This window comes from Myotis yumanensis, unplaced genomic scaffold (genome assembly GCF_028538775.1).
Source record: "Myotis yumanensis isolate MYYU_CA2020_CCGP unplaced genomic scaffold, mMyoYum1.0.hap1 SCAF_2, whole genome shotgun sequence".
NCBI classification, from domain to species: Eukaryota; Metazoa; Chordata; class Mammalia; order Chiroptera; family Vespertilionidae; genus Myotis; species Myotis yumanensis.
Window position 1 is genome coordinate 136,616,500 of NW_027223753.1, and position 19,147 is coordinate 136,635,646.

Genomic DNA, 19,147 nt, shown 5'->3' on the forward strand with positions numbered 1-19,147 from the left:
GTGGTTCTCAACCTTGGCTGCACATTAGAATCACCTGGGAATCTTTTTAAAATCCTGATTTCTGGGCCTCACCCCCCAGAAATTCTGTTTCTTTGTTATGGGGTGGGGCCACAACATTAGTAACAAAGAAACAGAATTTCCAGAGGATGAGGCCCAGAAATCAGGATTTTAAAAAGATTCCCAGGTAATTCTAATGTGCAGCCAAGGTTGAGAACCACTGAGTTAGTAGCAGCTGAAGTACTTCTAGGAGGCAGCTGTGGGTGGCAGAGAGGCTCCACAGCCACCAGCTGGTGCTGACATGACCTGGAGCTTCCAGACGGTCAGTCTACTCATAAACAACCCTCTCCTCCTCCAGCACTCCAATGCCAGCGGTGGGATGACCCTAAGATACATGTCTTCCCCTTCCCAAGTCAAAACTGCCTTGGATACTTCCTTTTGATTTCATCCTCTATAATAATAAAAACATAATATGCTAATTAGACTGGACATCCCGACCTCCTGGACAACCTTCCGGACAAAGGTGGGGCTGCAAGGGAAGCCTGGGTCCTGGGTGCCGGAGGGAAGCCGGTGCTGGCAGCCGGGGGAAGGAAGGCCTACTCTTGCACAGATTTTGTTCATCAGGCCTCTAGTCTTACCTAATAATAGACAAACATGTAAATTAACCATCCCTCCGCTACGATCACCAGTCAATCAGGAGAGTATGCAAATTAACCCAACAAAGATGGTGGTTAATTTGCATATGTAGGGGCGAATCAGCGGAGCTGCGAAGACGAAGGCTCCAGCCAGAGCCGCGAAAACTGAAGGCTCCAGCCAGAGCGAAGGCCTGGGTCCCAGGTGCCGGAGGAAAATTCTCTTCATGCAACCGGTCTCTAGTATATAATAAAAGGCTAATATGCAAATAGACCGAATGGCAGAACAACTGAACAACCAGTCGCTATGATGTGCACTGACCACCAGGGGGCAGAACATGGCGGACGTCAATCACGGTGGGATGATGGAGCAGGTGAGCGGGGGCACCAGACCAAGGCAGGGCACCGGTTGCTGTCATTAGGGCAAGCCTCTGGTGGTTACTGAAAATTCTTTGCTCCTGTGCACCATGGTCCTGCCCAGCACTCGCACCCACTGCCAGTGCCCAGTGACAGTCTCGATCGCTCAGTGCTATCAGCGGGTGCAAGCGGCGACTGCCAACCCTGATCGCCCCTGAGGGCTTCTCCACCTCCTCCTGCTCCTGAGGGGCGTTTGGGGCAGCAGCTGCCACTCACACCCACTGACGGCACCAGCCCCACTCACACCCGCTGCTGGCGCTGGCCCCAATTTCTCAGCACTGTCAGCGGTGCGAGTGGGGCTGGCACCATCAGCACATGGGAGTGGTGGCAGCTGAGTGGTGGCAGCGGGAGTGGAGCCGCTGGAAGACAGGGGATGGAGACCATGGTGGGAGGGGCCAGGTGGAGGCACAGAGGATGGGCTGAGACCTGCCCCTGTGCCCACCGCAGTCTCTTGGCCCACAGTTCCTTTCAAGGTGCACAAATTCATGCATCAGGCCCCTAGTTTGTTTATATATGGTTTTCAGTGAACAAGCATGCCATATCACGTCTCTGATTTCTACACCTTTCAGGGGTAGTTTGGCTTTAAAACAAACCAAAACAAAACACCTGGGTGAATGGGCTACAATGTTTTCTGTACTGGCGACTAGGGTTTTAAAAACCAAGAAAATGCATACTACTGCATTCATGAAATGTCAGAACAACAAATGCTACATGATACATTTATATGATGAATCTGAAATAGTCAAATTCATAAAAGCAGAGAGTTGGAATGGTGGTTGCCTAGGGGAAGCGGGAACAGGGAGTATTAGTCAACGGGTACTAAGTTTCAGTTATGCAAGTCCTAGAGCTCCACAGTACAGCACAGTGCCTGTAGTTAACAATGCCGTATTGTCTACATAGGATACGCTAAGAAGGCCTCCTAGCTTATATGAAGTGTTCTTATCACAAAATATAATAATAAATAATAAATAAGGTGGGAGGAAACTTTTTGAGGCGATGGACAGATAGATTTATAGCATAGATTGTGATCTCCAGACTCATCAGGTTGTATACATTAATTAGGTACGGGTTTTTTTTTTTGTACTTATAAATTTTTTCATAAAAACTAAAAAAAATCCATACTACTTTATTGTTTCAGCACTCACAAGTTTGCATCACACTTGTTTTGGTCATGGAGTGTGGGAAATTTAAAGCACGTCAGGATTAGGAAAGTTACTCCCCGCGTACAGTAGGCCAGCCCAATAGGAAACGGGCTGTTGACAGACCTAGACAGGCACCCCCACCACGCCGCCGGCCGCCGAGGCACTCCGGTGCTGGAGTGCACTAGGTGCTCTCCCAAACTTCAATTCATAAACCTTTCAAACGTCAGAAAATTCTTGCAGTGACTGGGGGTAGGAAACAAATCAGTAACAGAAAGTCAAACTTGAACGCAAAGCCTAAACTCCTTTGTGCCAGATGCCGGGAGACCTGCGTCGTCGCGGTGGCAGGTTCCTGGGTGGGTTTCAGGCCAGCGCCTCCAGCCGCGACCCCTACAGCCCGGGCCGACCTACGCGGGGCCGCGGAGGGGCGGAGTCTCGGAGGCGGGGCGGGGCCTCGGGGCCACAGCGGGTGAGGGGAGGGCGGGGTCTCAGCAGGGCGGGGCCTGGGTAGAGGGCGGGGTCTCTGCTGGGCGGGGCCTAGAACGGGGGCGGGGCCATTGCGGGGCGGGGCGGGGCGGGCAGCGGCCCCTGGCTCCTCCCCGGGGCGGGGGCGGGAGGAGGAGCCGCCGCGCAGCGCGAGGAGCTGCGGCGCGGGGAGTGGTGGTGCTAGCACCTCTCCCGCCTGGGATGGACGGTGCAGCGCCGGCCGCCCAGGAGGTGTAGCCCTCGCCGGGTTCCGCGGCGCCCGGCCAGGCTCCCAACTCAGGACACCGCCTCGCCCGCCCATTCCCCGCAGACGGCCCGGGCCCGGCCGCCCCGCCGGGGTGATGTCCGGCGGCCGTAGGAGGGGCGGCGCCCCCTGGCACAGCTTCTCCCGGTTCTTCGCTCCCCGGAGTCCTTTCCGGGACAAGGAAGAAGAGGAGGAGGAGAGGCCGGGGACGGGCCACCCGCCTGCCCCGGGCCGGGGCGCTGCCAGGTGGGAGTCTTGGGGGCGTCGGGGGAGGGGGTCCTGCGCGGACCCGCCGGACGGGGCTCCCAGCCTGACGCCCGCCGCCAGCTGCACTTGGTCCGCCGCTTTCTGTTCTCCTTTCTCCGTTGCTCAAGTTTCCTCCTCCTCCTCGCCCGGTTCCCGGGCCGCACCTCTCCCCTCTCCCGGGTTGGTTAAACGTGGATGAAGTTGGTGGCTCGCGGCCGGGTGCGCACCCCCTGTGCCGGCGCAGCCCGCGCTCTTCCCTCCGCCCCTCCCGTCCGGGTTCGGTTCCCGGTCGGCGCCCGAGCCTGCTCGCCGAGTCCGGGGCAGGGGCGCGCCCCGGTGCCCCGCCGGGGTCCCGGGAGCAGCCGGGAGCCGGCGAGCCTCCCCGGCGTGGAGGGGCGAGTCCGAGCGCTGGTCGGGGGAAGCCTCCGAGCGTCTCCCGCAGCTGTTATTTTGCCGGCTTACTTAAATGTTCTCAAAAACGATTAAAAAAAAAAAAGAATTGTGATACCGGGTCCCCAACACTTCATCAAATTATAAACACCTCGCCTGTTTTATTTACCGTTGCCGGGACGTAAATGATGCCGCCGCCTTTCGTTCTTTCCCATCTTTCTTCGGAAACATGCCCTTTACCAAACAGCCTCCAGGAACGGCACTCGAACTGCCTTGGTTTCAGTAATGAAAACGTGTTCCTTCCCTATAATCTTTTCTCCTTCCTCCACCTGCTATAAAATCTATGAGCTTTGTTTTTTTGGGGGGGGGGGGGAGGAAGAGGGGTTAAAGTAAATACAACTTCCCATTTTAGATTGTTGGTGCGAAGAGAGGCTGAAACGCCCTCCCCCAGCCTGCGCTAGACGAGTGTGTAACCCATGTGATTACAAGGACGGGCCCCAGATAGCTGTGTTCACTTCAGGTTTTAAAGACTCAGAGGACTTCAAGGAAAAGTGGATTTCGAGAAACAGAACTCCGTGACTGAGCGGGTTCCACTAGTATTTAGTTTTGTGATTTGATTCTCGTCGGCTATGTGTTCCTCGGTTTCCCTGCTTGTGGACCATTTGCATTATGGCCACCTGTTGATAAAATCCCACACCTTTCCAAGAAAGCTCCTACTAAGTTGATAGACTTCTCCGGGGAAGTTCCTGCTCTTATTACCCGGACTGTTAATGGAGAATTTAAAATTCAAAGTTACACAGTAGTTAAAAATAGTTTGGACGCCTGACTGGGCTCCACCAGAATGTCAGATCTGCTGGTGTGGGCAGCCTGCCGGTGGTGCCTGGCATCACTGGACAACAGGAACAGTCAGGTAATGTGGGAGAGAAATTTAAACGAAACCCCAGGTAGACTCCACAAACTGGGAAACTTGAGCCCTGTTAGAAAGGAATAGGTGGGCCGATTTCAGGTTCATATCAGAATTGCCCTGAAACCCTGCCTGCCTCTCTCCGGGATTTGGGCTTTTAGGCACTTCTCACATCTAATCTCCTCTCTGGAGCTAACCACTCGACCAACTAGTCTCTTGCCTACTTGCCACTTCTCTATTCTCATTGTCTCCAGATAGGCACAGACTGGCTGACACTGAAAATGTTAATTGTGCTTATATGAACACTAATTTTGTCTTCATCTTTTTTAGAGTTTGCCAGATGTTATGGGGAGAGCAGATAATCCTTTGTGTGGGTGTTTTACCTTTTAAGAGAGCTTAAATCTTTCTATTCAAGGATATAAACACAAACAAAGCCTTTATTGAAAGTTTAATGAAACAAATGGAAATGCTTAGTGGTACCAAATGTCCTAGTAACCCAACACCCTGGTGTTAACAAGATTGGAAACAGAATTGCGATTTGTCACTGTGATCTTATTTCAATCTGAAAGGGTATTTTGGCTGTGTCTCTTAGAGGCAGTAAAAACTTTTAGTCCTAATGGGGGCCAGGTTTACCTTCTGTGCTGGTGATTTTAGAGGCAGAGGGGTCCATTTAGCAGACATGCAGTGCCTGGGAGTAGGGATGCACAGCTTCCATGGTGTGCTGTAAGTTATTTGCTCTCCATGTGCTGTGAACACATCATTTGTGTATTGAGTTTGCTGCTGTTCTATTCTCATTAACCTTCAGCAATTAAAAAAACACGTTAATATACGAATTCAGGTGTGGGCATTCCAATTGCTCGTCAGCCCTCATATCTTGGGTGGTTGACCAGATCCAGAAAGTGCTTATATTTTTATTTTAGATTATACAGGGGTTGTCAAGAGTAGGCTTACAGTTGTTCATATGGAAAATAATACAATAATTAATAAATAATAACAAGAATACATACTCTGTTTTGCATACTCACAACTGTAAACTTACTTTTGCCCACGCCAGTATAGAAATGAAAACTGCAATTGAAGTTTTACATAGGAAACTTGAAAAGTCTGAGTTCTGTGGCACCCAGTTTGAAAATCACTGCTGTAATGTTTAGCCCAGTTTATGGCACACAAGGAACATACTCATTAGAAGTAATAGGGGAGAATGCCGAGGGCTTCGTGGTAGAGGTTTGAATGGGGCATTCGTGGTGTTTCTATAGGTAGAGAATTGAGCCAGGAAGATAGAGATAAATTGGGAACAGGTCTTCTAGGCTGAGCAAGGGCTAGCAGGTGGTTAGGATTTGTTAAAGGCTATGCACATTAGTGAGACAGAGTGAAAAAGGTGGTAAAAAGTTAGATTGAAACTGGATTGTAAAGGTCTAACAGAGTGTTTGATTCTCAATTAAAAATTTAGAGAATTTTTTTTGGCTGGCTGGCGTGGCTCAGTGGTTGAGTGTCAACCTATGAACTAGGAGATCACGGTTTGATTCCCAGTCAGGGCACATGCCCCGGTTGTGTGCTTGATCCCCAGTGTGGGGCATGCAGGAGGCAGCTGATCAATGTTTCTCTCTCATCATTGATGTTTCTATCTCTTCTCCTCTTTTCCTCTCTGAAATCAATGAAAATATATATATTTTTTAAATTTGGAGAATTTTTGCAAAAGCCTCTTAAACAGATACTGCTAAAATGTGAAATTTGGAGGATAGCTGCCTACTAATTTTACCCGCTTTTGAGAAAATGCTCTGCTCTGTTTCTTTGCTATTTATAATAATAAAAGCATAATATGCTAATTAGACCAGACAGCTGAACGACCTTCTGGACACCCTTCCTGACGAAGCTGTGGCAGCAGGGGCGAGGCAGAGGCGGTTAGGGGCGATCAGGCAGGCAGGCGAGCAGTTAGGGGCGATCAGGCAGGCAGGCGAGCAGTTAGCGGCGATCAGGCAGGCAGGCAAGCAGTTAGGGGCAATCAGGTAGGCAGGGGAGCGGTTAGGGGCAATCAGGCAGGCAGGTGAGTGGTTAGGGGCAATCAGGCAGGCAGGCGTGTGGTTAGGAGCCAGCGATCCCAGATTGCGAGAGGGTGCAGGCCTGGCTGAGGGAACCCCCCTCCATGTACAAATTTTGTGCACCAGGCCTTCTGGTATCATATATGACAGACCTGTTTATAATGAGCTCTATGCAATGTTTGCAACTCAGGAGGGGGAAAGGAAGGTGAGAACAGCATTTTTCAAGGGCTGACTGTGCACTTCTGGACTGGTACTTTTACTTAGAGCATGTCATTTAAACCTCACCCTCAGCCTGGAAGGTTGGAATGCTTACCACTATTCTGACAATTAAGGAAACCGAGGGCGGGACAGTTCTTATGGTGGACACTGTTGGTGGTTGGGTGGAACAGTTCTCTTTTTTGTTAAATTTTTTTTTATTGATTTTTGGAGAGATAGAAACATCAGTGATGAGAGAGAATCATTGATCAGCTGCCTCCTGCACGCCCCCACTGGGGACCAAGCTCTCAACACAGACATGTGCCCTGACCAGGAATCGAACTGTGACCTCCTGGTTCATGGGTCACCACTCAACCATTGAGGAGCACTAGCCAGCCTGGAACAATTATTTTTTGAACTGGACTCTTCTGTCCTTGGCAAAACATTTGGCATCTGTGACCCCACCCACTAATTGCCAGCAGTTTCTCCAGTCATTGGAGTAATCCTGAACACCACCCAGGTGGGTGGAAGAGAGAGTGATTTACTCCAAATTATGAGAGGAATAAGGTCCAGGAGGGGTGAGATTGGAACTTAGGTTTTTCTAACTGACTCCAAAGCTCTGATATTTTTTCTCACACCAGGCTTCTGAGCTCCTTCAAAATACATTAATATCTAAGCCAATTGGACCTTTATTTATTTTGCTCAAGGATGGGTGACAGTGTGTACCATTTTAGATATATTCTTTTGGGCTGTTCCTTTGAGTGTCCCAATGTAGTATTATTGATAGAAGGTAAGACAGCATCACTAGACTCAAAGATGGGCTGTGTCGTATTTATCCTGGTGTCTCCTTTGCCTGGGTCAGGTGAAGAGTGAATCTCTGTTCGTTGGTGGAGCATTAAAGCACTTATGAGTGGTTTTCAGCTAGGGGTAGTACACACCCCATCTTTGAGCATTTAGAAACATTGAGGATCTTAAATGTCTCCAGACAGTGTTTGCCTCTCAGTTTAAAGGTTCAGAGAATTTTTGCTTGTCACCATAGTTGAGGGTGTTAAATGGGTAAAGCCAGGATGCTAAATGGCTGGTTATGTAGGAGATATTCTTATAAAAATGGTCAGTAGTGCCCTTGATGCATGAGATCTGTTGGCCTTCAAGTTCAAGTGTTGACCACAGCTTCAGTTATATGAGGAAGGGAGGTTTGTTCTCTGAATGTTCACGATGACTCTATTTCATAGACTTCAAAGCATTTTAGAAGACTAGAGGTGTGGTGCACGAAATTCGTGCACGGAGGGTGTGGGGGGTGGGTCCCTCAGCCTGGCCTGTGCCCTCTCACAGTCTGGGATCCTTTGCTCCTTACTGCCTGCCTGCTCGCTGCTTCTTACCACTTGGCTCGCTGCTCTCTAGCACTGCTGCCGGAGGTGGGAGAAGCTCCTGCCACAGCCGCTGAGCTCACCAGCCATGAGCCTGGCTTCTGGCTGAGTGGCGCTCCCTCTGTGGGAGCGCACTGACCACCAGGGGGCAGCTCCTGCATTGAATGTCTGCCCCCTGGTGGTCAGTGCGCATCATAGCGACCGGTCATTCTGGTCGTTCGACTGTAACAGTTACTTAGGCTTTTATTATATAGACTAGAGGCCTGGTGCAAAAATTTGTGCACCAGTGGGGTCCCTTGGCCTGGCCTGTGGGATCGAGCTGAAACCAGCTCTCTGATATCCCCCGAGGGGTCCTGGATTGCGAGAGGGCACAGGCCAGGCCGAGGGACCCCACCGGTGCACGATTGGGGCCAGGGAGGGACATGGAAGGTTGGCCAGCTGGGGAGGGACTGCAGGAGGGCTCCAGGGCATGTCCGGCCTGTCTCACTCAGTCCCGATCGGCCAGACCCCAGCAGCAAGCTAACCTTTCGGTCGGAGCTCTGCCCCCTGGTGGTCAGTGCACATCATAGTGACTGGTTGACTGTCTGCCCCCGGTGGTCAGTGCACATCATAGCAAGTGGTTGAGCGGCCTTAGCATATTACACTTTGATTGGTTGAATGAATAACTGGACACTTAAGCATATTAGGCTTTTATTATATAGGATAGGGTAATCAGTAACTAGTTTAGTTGAATAGGACATATCTATGTGATGTTGAAAGACCACATCAGCAGTCCAGACCTGCAGTAATTAAAGGAGACTAGAAAATTCTAGAAGTACTCAGTGGTGTGTTTTTCTCAGAATCTTGAGCTCCCAGGTTAATGGAAAGCACAGAACCTACTCTTGGCAGCAGAGTAGAAATATAGGCTGTTTTAGAGAGTTGAAACTGTGGAGGTTTTTTTTCCTTTTGGGGTTAGCAGGGTGTATGCCAGATGGCTAATTTGAAGATTCTGTTTCTTGCTGAGGGCATTCCTTGAAAACTAACTCAATTGTTCACTAGATGTGTTACAGAGTGTACGTTTACCTCCAATTGGCCTGCAATAAATTTACTCAGAACTTCTAACTATATTAAAACCATTATAACATTTTTGGGTAGGTTTTTTTTTTTCCATTAAGAAGGTAATAGCAAATTTTGTAAAATAAGAGGAAAATATTATTCTCTCAAGATAAAATATTTCTTAACTAGAGTTCTGATGAATTTCACTGAAGCCTAGATATGCTAATACAACTCTGCTAGCAAGAAAACACGGGTTGATGTAAAGTTAAACTCAGGAAAATAATCTGGGCTATCTCCCAGATTATTAAAAGAGCATCAGCATGAAATAAAAGTTAAAGAAGTCATATTTATTTTGAGTCATTTCAGTTCATTAATTTGAGTGGTTGTTAGTGTCTAGTATGGTGCTAAGCAGTGGGGATATAAAGAGGAATGAATGACCAAAACTGTCCTCAAAGAGGTATTAGTTCATGGAGATAAACATGTGCATGTCTTTTCTCAAAATGAGCTCATTATAAGCCAAACATGTTTTTGGTGTGTGTGGCTTGTTTGGTTTAGAACATACTGTCAAATATTGTGTGAGAACTTTAACTGAGCTTTCAAAATATTTTCTCACATTATTAAACGATTTTCCCTGAGCATGGTTTCATTTGCATCCTTTGCCAACCCAGTACAGGGGGCAATGTGATGGGACTGTGCCTGCAGGTGAGGGGCAGCTTTCCCTCTGTCCCTCCTGCCTGCTGCTCCTTGACGCTGCAGGCTCAGCCAGCCCTGTAGATGGAGGCCGACAAGCACACCCTTTCAGGAATCAGCATGCCAGGGGAGTGGAGATCCTTACACCGATAGCTGGATGTTGATAGAGAAACAGATTGAAGTTTTGCAACCAAAATAACTCAATTCTTAGTATTTATTTAGTTGGCAGTATTGAATGGCCAGGTAATGGCACAATTCCAGCAGGACTGCGCCTCACTGCTGAACCCCTGGGAGTACTTAACTGGAAGTATCCCAAAGCAGTGGAACGGCTGTTTCCCTGGTCAGGTGTTTTTTTGCCTAACCAGGTTAGCGATGACAAAAACTAAACCACCAAATATATATCTCATATGTGATGGAAAGACTTTGTTTTCTTTTCCCAAAGAAATAAAAAGGAGAAAGCCTCTTGAGTGGCATTCTTTGAAGTAGAAACTAAACCACCCTTTCTTGAAGCCCTAATAAGACCCAAGCCCTGTGCTTGGGGCTTTAAATGCAGGGGTGGACAAAGGTAGGTTTATAGTTGTTCCAATGAAAAATGATACAATAATGAATAAATAATAATATGAGAATAAACTGTTTCACATATACTCACAACTGTAAAACTTTTTTTGCCCACCCTTTTATATGTGTTCACTTAATACTTAGAGCAACCTTATGAGAGAGATATCTTTACTCCATTTTACAGATACATAACTTAAGTCCTGGAGAAGTCTAATAGCTAATCGGAAGTGTCGAAGCATCTGTGATAGAGTCAGGAGTCAAATTTTCCTTCCTGAATTCAAAGCCTACAGCATGATGTGACGGCTTCTTCTGCTTAACTTGGGAAGACCCATAAATAAAAGTCTGGCTTTAGAAAATGGTTTGGAATGCAAATAAAGGACAAGGCATGCCGCTGGATGTCTGTGCAGATGGCCTGGGTCAGTGTTCTGTACAAAAAAGAATGTATAGTCCTAGCAATTGAGAGAAAGGAAAATAAAATGTATATATTTATACAATTTATAAATTTATATTTAAACACAGAAAGGGTCAATCTTCTCCAATAGAGATACAAATTGAAACTATAGCAAGATGCCATATTTCACCTATTTGATGCGCACATGAGTTTGATATGGGGATGCTTATACACTGCTGGTGGGAGTGTAAATTGATACACCTCTTGGGAGGGAAATTTGATGAGTTCTGTCAATACATTCATGTACTCTGACTCAGCAATTTCCCTGTAGGAATTCCATCAGAAATATGCAATTTGCAAGCAGGCCCAAAGTTGCCTTTGCAAGCTTAGTCATTGTAATGCAGTTTTAATAATCAGAAGGTGAAAAATAAAGTCAAGTCCCATCAGTAGTGGACTAATTGATAAATCATGGTACACCCATGTAATGAAATATTATTACACAGCGGTCAAAAGTATGGAGAAACCTTTTTATGTGCTGATAAGGAAATATCTCCAAGATATATTAAACTAAAAAAAAAAAAAAAGCAAGATGCAAATCATTGTGTATAGTATGTTCCTATGTGTATATAAAAAAATGAAGGTATGAAAAACTATCACTAGTGTTGTGTGAACTATTTAGAAGGTATGAAAGACTGGGTGAAGGAATGAAGAAGAGAAGAGAGACTTCATTTTACACCTTTTTATATTTAAAAATTATGTGAATTACTTATTTGAGAAAAAAAATTGTTTAAAACCTAATGAATATTTGTGTATAAAAGAGGAAAAGAAAACCAAAAAATGTATGACCCTGCATTAGCAAAAACTCCCCAAAGAAAGAATGAACTCCATTAATTTGTTCAAGTGAGAAAAGTTACAATTAAGGCTATAAATACATGGAACTAATATTTATAGTGCAGAATGATATTTTGATACTTTGATATTTTGATACTTTCTACAAGTATGAGTGAGGTTTATATGATAGTAGTCTATAATGTGAAACTGAGTGGAGTTAACAGAGCCTCAAAAATATCAACTCAAGGTGAGATCCCTTTCATCTGCTTTGAGGAAGCAGTGTGACCCTGGCAGGTCATTAGCCCTCTTAGATTCTGGTTATAAAGTGAGGGAGGTGGCCCTCATCTCTAAGGTCTCTTCCAACTTTAGCATACCAGCCAGAACTCCATAGGGTACAAAATAAAGAAATATGCCCTGTACCTGGTAGATCAGGAGGACTTTTGTTTTACTGGAAAAGTCACACATGAAAATGCATTGGTTAATTCCTCTATATGATCCTGTCATTTTCATCATTTGATTGAAAACCTCACCAGTGTTTACCAAGAATTCATTTAGTACCACTTGCACCAGGCACTGTGCTAGTCCCTGGGAATCCAGCAGTGAACACAGTGCAGCATGGTCTTTGCCTCAAAGTACTCATGCAGATTTGTGGGAAAGGCAGACATCCCACAAATCTTTCTTCTTGCTAAAATACGCGGCGAGGTGATAGTGCAGGGCCTGTGGAGCATTTGGCAGGTGTGGGCCCATTCCTGAGACTCTCTTCTGAGAGGAAGCTGTTTTAATCTCATTTAAATTGTTTCTGGTATTTCTGTACATGTGTCTAAATAATGCTTTACTAACCTTTCTTGATATATAAACTTTAGACATTTGTATTGACTTCTGGTTATGGTGGATGAGGACTAGCTATTTGGCACCTCTTCCCACTTCCCTTTACTCATCCAGCCAAAATAATTGTTATTAATTTTGGGATTAAATCAAAAGCCAATCTTTAGATTTATGTAAAATAGTTTTGGTTTCATTATTGCAGCATGCTTTTAAGGAGGGTGATTTTTATATGCTCTTTGTGACCAGTAGCACAATTGGCAGTGCTGGAAACGACATGAAAATGGTATTCGAGTGCTCTCACAAATACTAGTTTCATGAAATTTCTACCAAATGTATGCTAGAAATTTTCTGCTTCACTCTTTGTATTAAAATTTATACAAAACATGGATACTACCTTAGTGGGAGATCATAATTTTTTATGCCATGCTTGTTATGACAAGTAATGAAATATTTAAAATTTTGCATTTTGATGAGTGGGAATAAGTTAGGTGATCTGTAAACTCTCCGTCTTTTATTGTCTTGATTGTCAAAGCACCAAGGAGCAGCCCTAACTGGAGGGCTGGACTGTGCTATGTCAGTCGAAACTGAGAATTCATGTCATACTTTTGATTTTTCTATTCCAGGCAGGCAGGTACGGATTTTATTTGGCAATGATACAAAGAAGTTACCATTATATATTTCTACTGTTAGTATTTTCTATTTGTCTAGTTTAAATTTATTCCTTGCACTTTTCCACAGATTTGTTATTTGTTTTTTAAAATCACCTACAATACTTTGTATTTTTTGTCTATTTTTAATAATAATATATGCTTTTTATGAAACAGGTATGAAATTACAAGAGAATTTTTTTAAAAAGCACAACTCATAACCCTACCCACTCAGAGATAAGTACTATTCTTTTAGATCATTCCCTTTGTGTGTATCAACACCTATACATTTTTAAAAAATATATTTTTTATTGATTTCAGAGAAGAAGGGAGAGGAAGAGAGAGAGAAATCAATGAGAAATCATTGATTGGCTGCCTCCTGCATGCCCCCTACTGGGGATCGATCCTGCAACCTGAGCATGTGCCCTTGACTGGAATTGAACCCAGGACCCTTCAGTTTGCAGGATAACGCTCTATCCACTGAGCCAAACTGATTAGGGTTACACCTATACATATTTTTACAGAGAATTAAAGGTTTCTTCAGTATTTTGAAATTTGAATTTTTTTCACTTAACAATGACACTGTAACATTTTCTACAATAGTGCATATATTTATAAAAATTATAAAAATAATATTAATTTAATCCTTTAAAAAGTCTTAGATGTATCATCATTTTTCAGAACCTACTTGAAATAACTAAATGTGCCTCTGTTTACATAGGGTTTGTATTCTAATGGAGAGGGCAGAAAATAAGCAAGTGGTATAAATTAATGTATAATGTACTTGGAAGGAATTAAAGCAGAGCGAGGGAGTAGAGCATGATGGAGATAGTGCGTCTGGAGTAAGGGTATAGATAGGATGGTCGAGGAAGTTCCCTTTACTGAGTAACATCTGGATGATGTTTGGGAGTGGGGCCTGAACAAATGTGAGGGAAGAGCTCTCCAGGCAGAGGGAAAGCCATTTCCAGAATGGAAGGGAGAGTGGATGTTGATGACGTGGGGACGGTAGCCAGGGGCCAGGCTATGGTAAGGACTGGAGATGGTATTTACTTTATTATTATTATTATTGATTTTAGAGAGGAAGGAAGGGGGGAGGGAGGGAGGGAGGGAGGAAGAGAGAGAGAAACATCAGTTTGATAGAGAAACATTGATTGGCTGCCTCCTGCATGCACCCTGACTGGGAATGCACCTGCAACCTGGGTATGTACCCTGACCAGGAATCGAATCTGCAGCCGGCCAGGGCTCATATTTACTTTTTGAAGGTATCACTTGGGCATGGGTGTGTGTGTGTTGTCTCACATAGATTGTTACTTTATTAGTGTCTAGAACAGCGGTTCTCAACCTGTGGGTCACGACCCCTTTGGGGGTCGAACAACCCTTTCACAGGGGTCGCCTAAGACCATCGGAAAACACATATATAATTACATATTGTTTTTGTGATTAATCACTATGCTTTAATTATGTTCAATTTGTAACAATGAAAATACATCCTGCATATCAGATATTTACATTACGATTCATAACAGTAGCAAAATTACAGTTATGAAGTAGCAACAAAAATAATTTTATGGTTGGGGGTCACTACAACATGAGGAACTGTATTAAAGGGTCGTGGCATTAGGAAGGTTGAGAACCACTGGTCTAGAAGAATTTACACAGGAGAAAGGATTTGAACTGGAGGTTGGAGGTGGGGTCAGCCTTGGCCAGGCTCTGGGAAGGCGCTGCAGCATCCCTCCCTCAGGGCAATGTGTGGAATGGGATATGAACAAGTGGCCCATTTTAGGAGGCAGCTGGAATACTCGTTGAGGTCACATCATAGCAAGAGATTCAGGGTATTAATTCTTGGGAGGTGGGTCTCAAATACTCAGAATCTAAAAGATATGAGGGAGAGGACGTGGAGAATAGAGCAGATACTAATGCCCTGGATGGGTAGACAGCACAGGTACACATCACACACACCGCAATTCTCACTCTGTACCCGTGATTGAATTGTGATTGTGGTCTTGTTTTGAGGGCATGAGATGAAGGACGGGAAGTAAATTAGCTTCAAGGAAGACACCTAAATTATAGGAGAGCGGCCAACATGATGAGGAAAAGGCCGTCAGAAAGTCTAAGATTGCAAAGCAACAGAGCTTCATAATCATGCCTATTACCTTTCCTCCCTTCCCCTGAATTTTCTCCAAAGAGTTCTGAAATTCCAGTGCCAGATGTTTGAGCTAAAATACATGCTGTTTGATTGCTGCTTTTAGTTACCTTTTAATTTGGAGCCCAGAAATAGTGCCATAACCACCTGTTCTATATTCTGTTAATGGTCATTAAAAAAATACAAGTACTACTCTACTGCTCGCTGTCACCGTGTAGGAATGGACAGCTTTCCAGATGGTCATTTGTAAATCAATGTGGAAGTCTCTCTTTATGCTGTAGAGGCCGGATGGGGATCAGGCCAGTGCAGAAAAGTCTGTTTGATCCATGATGTACAGCAGTATGTCATTGGGCAAAGAGAATGCTAGGCTAGCATGTGAAGCTGTGTTTCTAAGAAAAACATCCCCAGAGTAGTGTAGATGGCCCTCAAAGCCTGAGCAGACCCTTCAGGAGGGTGTGTGGATAGAGTCCATATAGTGTTTAAAGACCTCATTGAAGGCTGAGAGGGTAGAGTCTAAGCCAGTGGTCGGCAAACCGCGGCTTGTGAGCCACATGCAGCTCTTTGGCCCCTTGAGTGTGGCTCTTCCACAAAATACCACATGCGGATGCGCACGTACAGTGCGATTGAAACTTCACGGCCCATGTGCAGAAGTCAGTTTTCGGCCTAGGCGAGTCTATTTTGAAGAAGTGGCGTTAGAAGAAGTGGGGGAGGGGGAGTGGACATATAGAGAGGATGAAGGAAAGGAGATAGACGAAACAAGTGTACAAGATGAGTGTGGATGGGAGAGTTGGAAGGAGTCGACCTCAGCAAACGTACCTCCATCAGATTGAGGACGTTTTTAGCAAAGGCCAGCTTAGGAGTACCCTAATTAAGTTAATAACAGTGTACCTACCTATATAGTTTAAGTTTAAAAAACTTGGCTCTCAAAAGAAATTTCAGTCGTTGTACTGTTGATATTTGGCTCCGTTGACTAATGAGTTTGCCGACCTCTGGTGTAAGGGAACAGAGGGTAGGCCCAGAGGTGGCCTCGGTGTCTTTCAAATAAGGGACAGAGTTTCTGCCTCTTTGTTTTAATGCGCTGGTGTTAAGCCTGGTTTTGAGTTGTTTCTTGGTCATAGTCTGTTCCTTTACCACAGCAGCCTCAAGGTTAGTATACCTATTTCTTTTTCCACTCACCGTGCTGTTGAAGGATCAGATGGGATTTTAGGTCTGGCTGAGAGCTGGTCTGACCCTTTCAATTTACATATTGGAAAAATCAGATCCAGAAAGATGCGCGTTCCTAAGGGGCCATCCCTAAAACAGAGACGTCCCCCTCCCCTACGTGTCTATTTTGAGTTTCTGCAAAGCATTTTGCTACTAATGACAGTGGGAAAGGGAGTGAGTAGATAAAAGACCCCTTCTTGTTCCATATTATTTTTTCACTTAGTCCTTCAGAGTAAAGGCACGGACTGATGCATGAATCAATCACATTTCGAGGGAAAGCCAGACTCTGGGTTTCATCATAGGAGTTGTGTCAGTGGGCTCAGAGGTGAGGAGCAACGTGCCAGGAAGGGAAGCCATCGAGAGAGATGCTGCCTAGTGGCCCCGGCCCCCAGAACCAGCAGTTTTATGTTAGTGGGGGAGGAGGTCGTGATGGAGAGATTTGCCCCAATTCCCTGTCCCTGTCTCCAACAACATTGCCGGTTCCTCTATTGCAGAATGCACTGCACAGTGGAAGTGGAAGTCTAGGGTGGGAAGGTAATTGCGGGCAGCTGAGTGGGATAGGGAGGAAGAGGGAAGAGAGAGCCACAGCAGAGGTGGCTGGGAGTGGTGGGCAGTCCCTGGGACAGTGGCCTGGGGGACTGTTGAGATGTCAGGGCACTCCCAAGTCAGGGACTGCCTTCTATTCGGTGACCTTGTGTTTAGGGATGCTCAGAATTACTGCCAGTGATGTCAGCAGCTCCAGAGTCTGCGGCCTTTCCTCTCCGGAAATGGCAAGGAATCGGAGACTCCCACGTCTGTGGAGAAGCGGGCAAACCTCGGGAAGGCGGTTACAGAAGCTGTATTCAGTCCTTTAACATTTCCAGATTTTTCTGAGGCAGCCACAGTAATGCTGTGAGGGAAAGGCAGGGCCAGAGGCGGTCCCCAGCAGCTGTTCCAGGAGGGGAAAGAGGGAAGAGCTTTCCTCTCCCTCGCTGCCTCCGTCCTCCCTGAGTGCAGGGTAGGCACTGTTCCTGCGTGTCTCTGTTGGCCATGCAGGAGTTGCGTTCTCACCACGTGAGGCACTGACTGGAGAGGCCCGGCAGCAGCCCTGTGCTGCGGTCCAGTCTGCGGTGTGCACTGATGACGGGATTTTTCCTTGCTGGTCCCACGCCGGCCGTACTTGCTATGCTCAGCTGCGATGCTCAGCGTGCTCATCAGGGCAGTGGCTCTGCTAGGACCTGGGGCTCTGCTGGACGTTGGTGTTGGGAGATGGGTAATGTTTCACAGGAATGAGTTTTCTAAGAAACTGATATCTACCCTTTAAGTATCCACACATAACACATGCAGATATTAAATGGAGAGCCTTCTGAGCAGATCCTTCTCTTCCCTATACATGTCTCAGCTGTTGGTTTTAGCTGAGTATAGAAATGTGGTCAGAGGGCCACCTGCATTAGAGCAATCCAGGGAAGGGGAGTCGGTTGTTGAAAATGTGGGTCCCTGAGCCCCACGCCAGGTGGTATCCTTGACAATCGGGCCCAGAATCTGTTTTATAAATACAGTTGCCCAGGTGGTTGTGGGGCATCCAGATAGGGGTTCTGAAGGAGTGAGGACACGGGTTTTGTCTGGTATGATCACTGCTCCACCCCTAGAACCAAGAACAGTGCCTGACACCTAACAAGTATGCAATGCATACCTGGTGTGCCATTTTAAGCCGCTTCTCTGCAATGGGTGAGGGAATCTTGTTAGAATTTAATAAAAACTAAGAGTATAAAATATCTTAAGTGACAGAATAGGGGCTCTCCTCTGTGTAAATTATTTGAACTCTAGTATGTTATATGCCCCTTTTTCCATGGCCCCGAGGTTTATTTTAGGTCTGGCATGAAGTAGGTAAATGCTTAATGGCTGTACTTTGGATTCCTGGTTTTCAGCTCTGTTCTAAATAAGACTGCTTCAAAACTGAGGAGCTTCTGTGTTACTTTGACCTTGATATTCAGCTGGGTTATTTTAAAAGATTAATTTCCAAAGTTCGGTTAACTAAGTAAGAGCTATTTAAAAATTTAGGGTAGTCTTTTTTGTGCCTACGTGTGGTTGTGAGTCCTGCCCCTCACCCCCTGCTATGAGCAAATTGTGTGCTTTCTAAAAATACTGCTATTGAAATATTACCACGTCCCAAAGGGGCTTAAATTGTGAGAACAATAGAAATGCCTTGTCATCTTTCACAGGGTTTGAGATTATCAGAATTTGAACATGTTTCTCTTTCCCTCGTATTTTTAAGGGTCTGAGAGTACCACTCCAAACCTTTGAGTCTCTTCTGTTATTTTTTTTTTTTTTACCAAGCAGATATCTAAGTATCTTTTGTTTAAAGTATCTTTATCTACTCTATTCTGATTTTTTGGTGTTTTATTTTTAAGTCAACTGAAAATTACCTTATTCCTGTTGAGTAAATTTCTTTCCCGGCTCCACTTTCCTCTTTATTCCTTTAGAGAAAGATGATGCAGAATATGAGTTATAGTACATTCTTTCAAGGGGTGTGTGTGTGTGTGTGTGTGTGTGTATACATATATATCCATACGCACACACACACTTCATTAAAAAAAAAAGAATATTGCATATTATTACATTGTTCCCTGATTAAGGTAAGCAAGCACAAATGAAGAAACTCTTTGATACCAGTTTTTTTTTTTTTTAACAAAGAATAGTTGAGTGCCTTTATCATAGCAGGCACAAGGCTGGTCTCTGAGCTGGAGACATGAATGTTATAGTTTCTGAATTTAATGGCTTCAAATTCT

General features: G+C 45.4%; 1 protein-coding gene across 2 annotated transcripts in view; it reads left to right on the top strand.

The window, feature by feature from the left end:
• Positions 1-2,873: 2,873 nt before the first annotated feature.
• CRYBG3 (crystallin beta-gamma domain containing 3) overlaps positions 2,874-19,147 on the top strand; it is a 148,842-nt gene continuing 132,568 nt past the window's right edge. For both annotated transcript variants that reach the window (XM_070406050.1, XM_070406052.1), the window contains exon 1: positions 2,874-3,161. In XM_070406050.1, the coding sequence (XP_070262151.1) occupies positions 3,013-3,161 (149 nt within the window). In that variant the 5' untranslated portion in view covers positions 2,874-3,012. The remainder of the gene's footprint in view (positions 3,162-19,147) is intronic.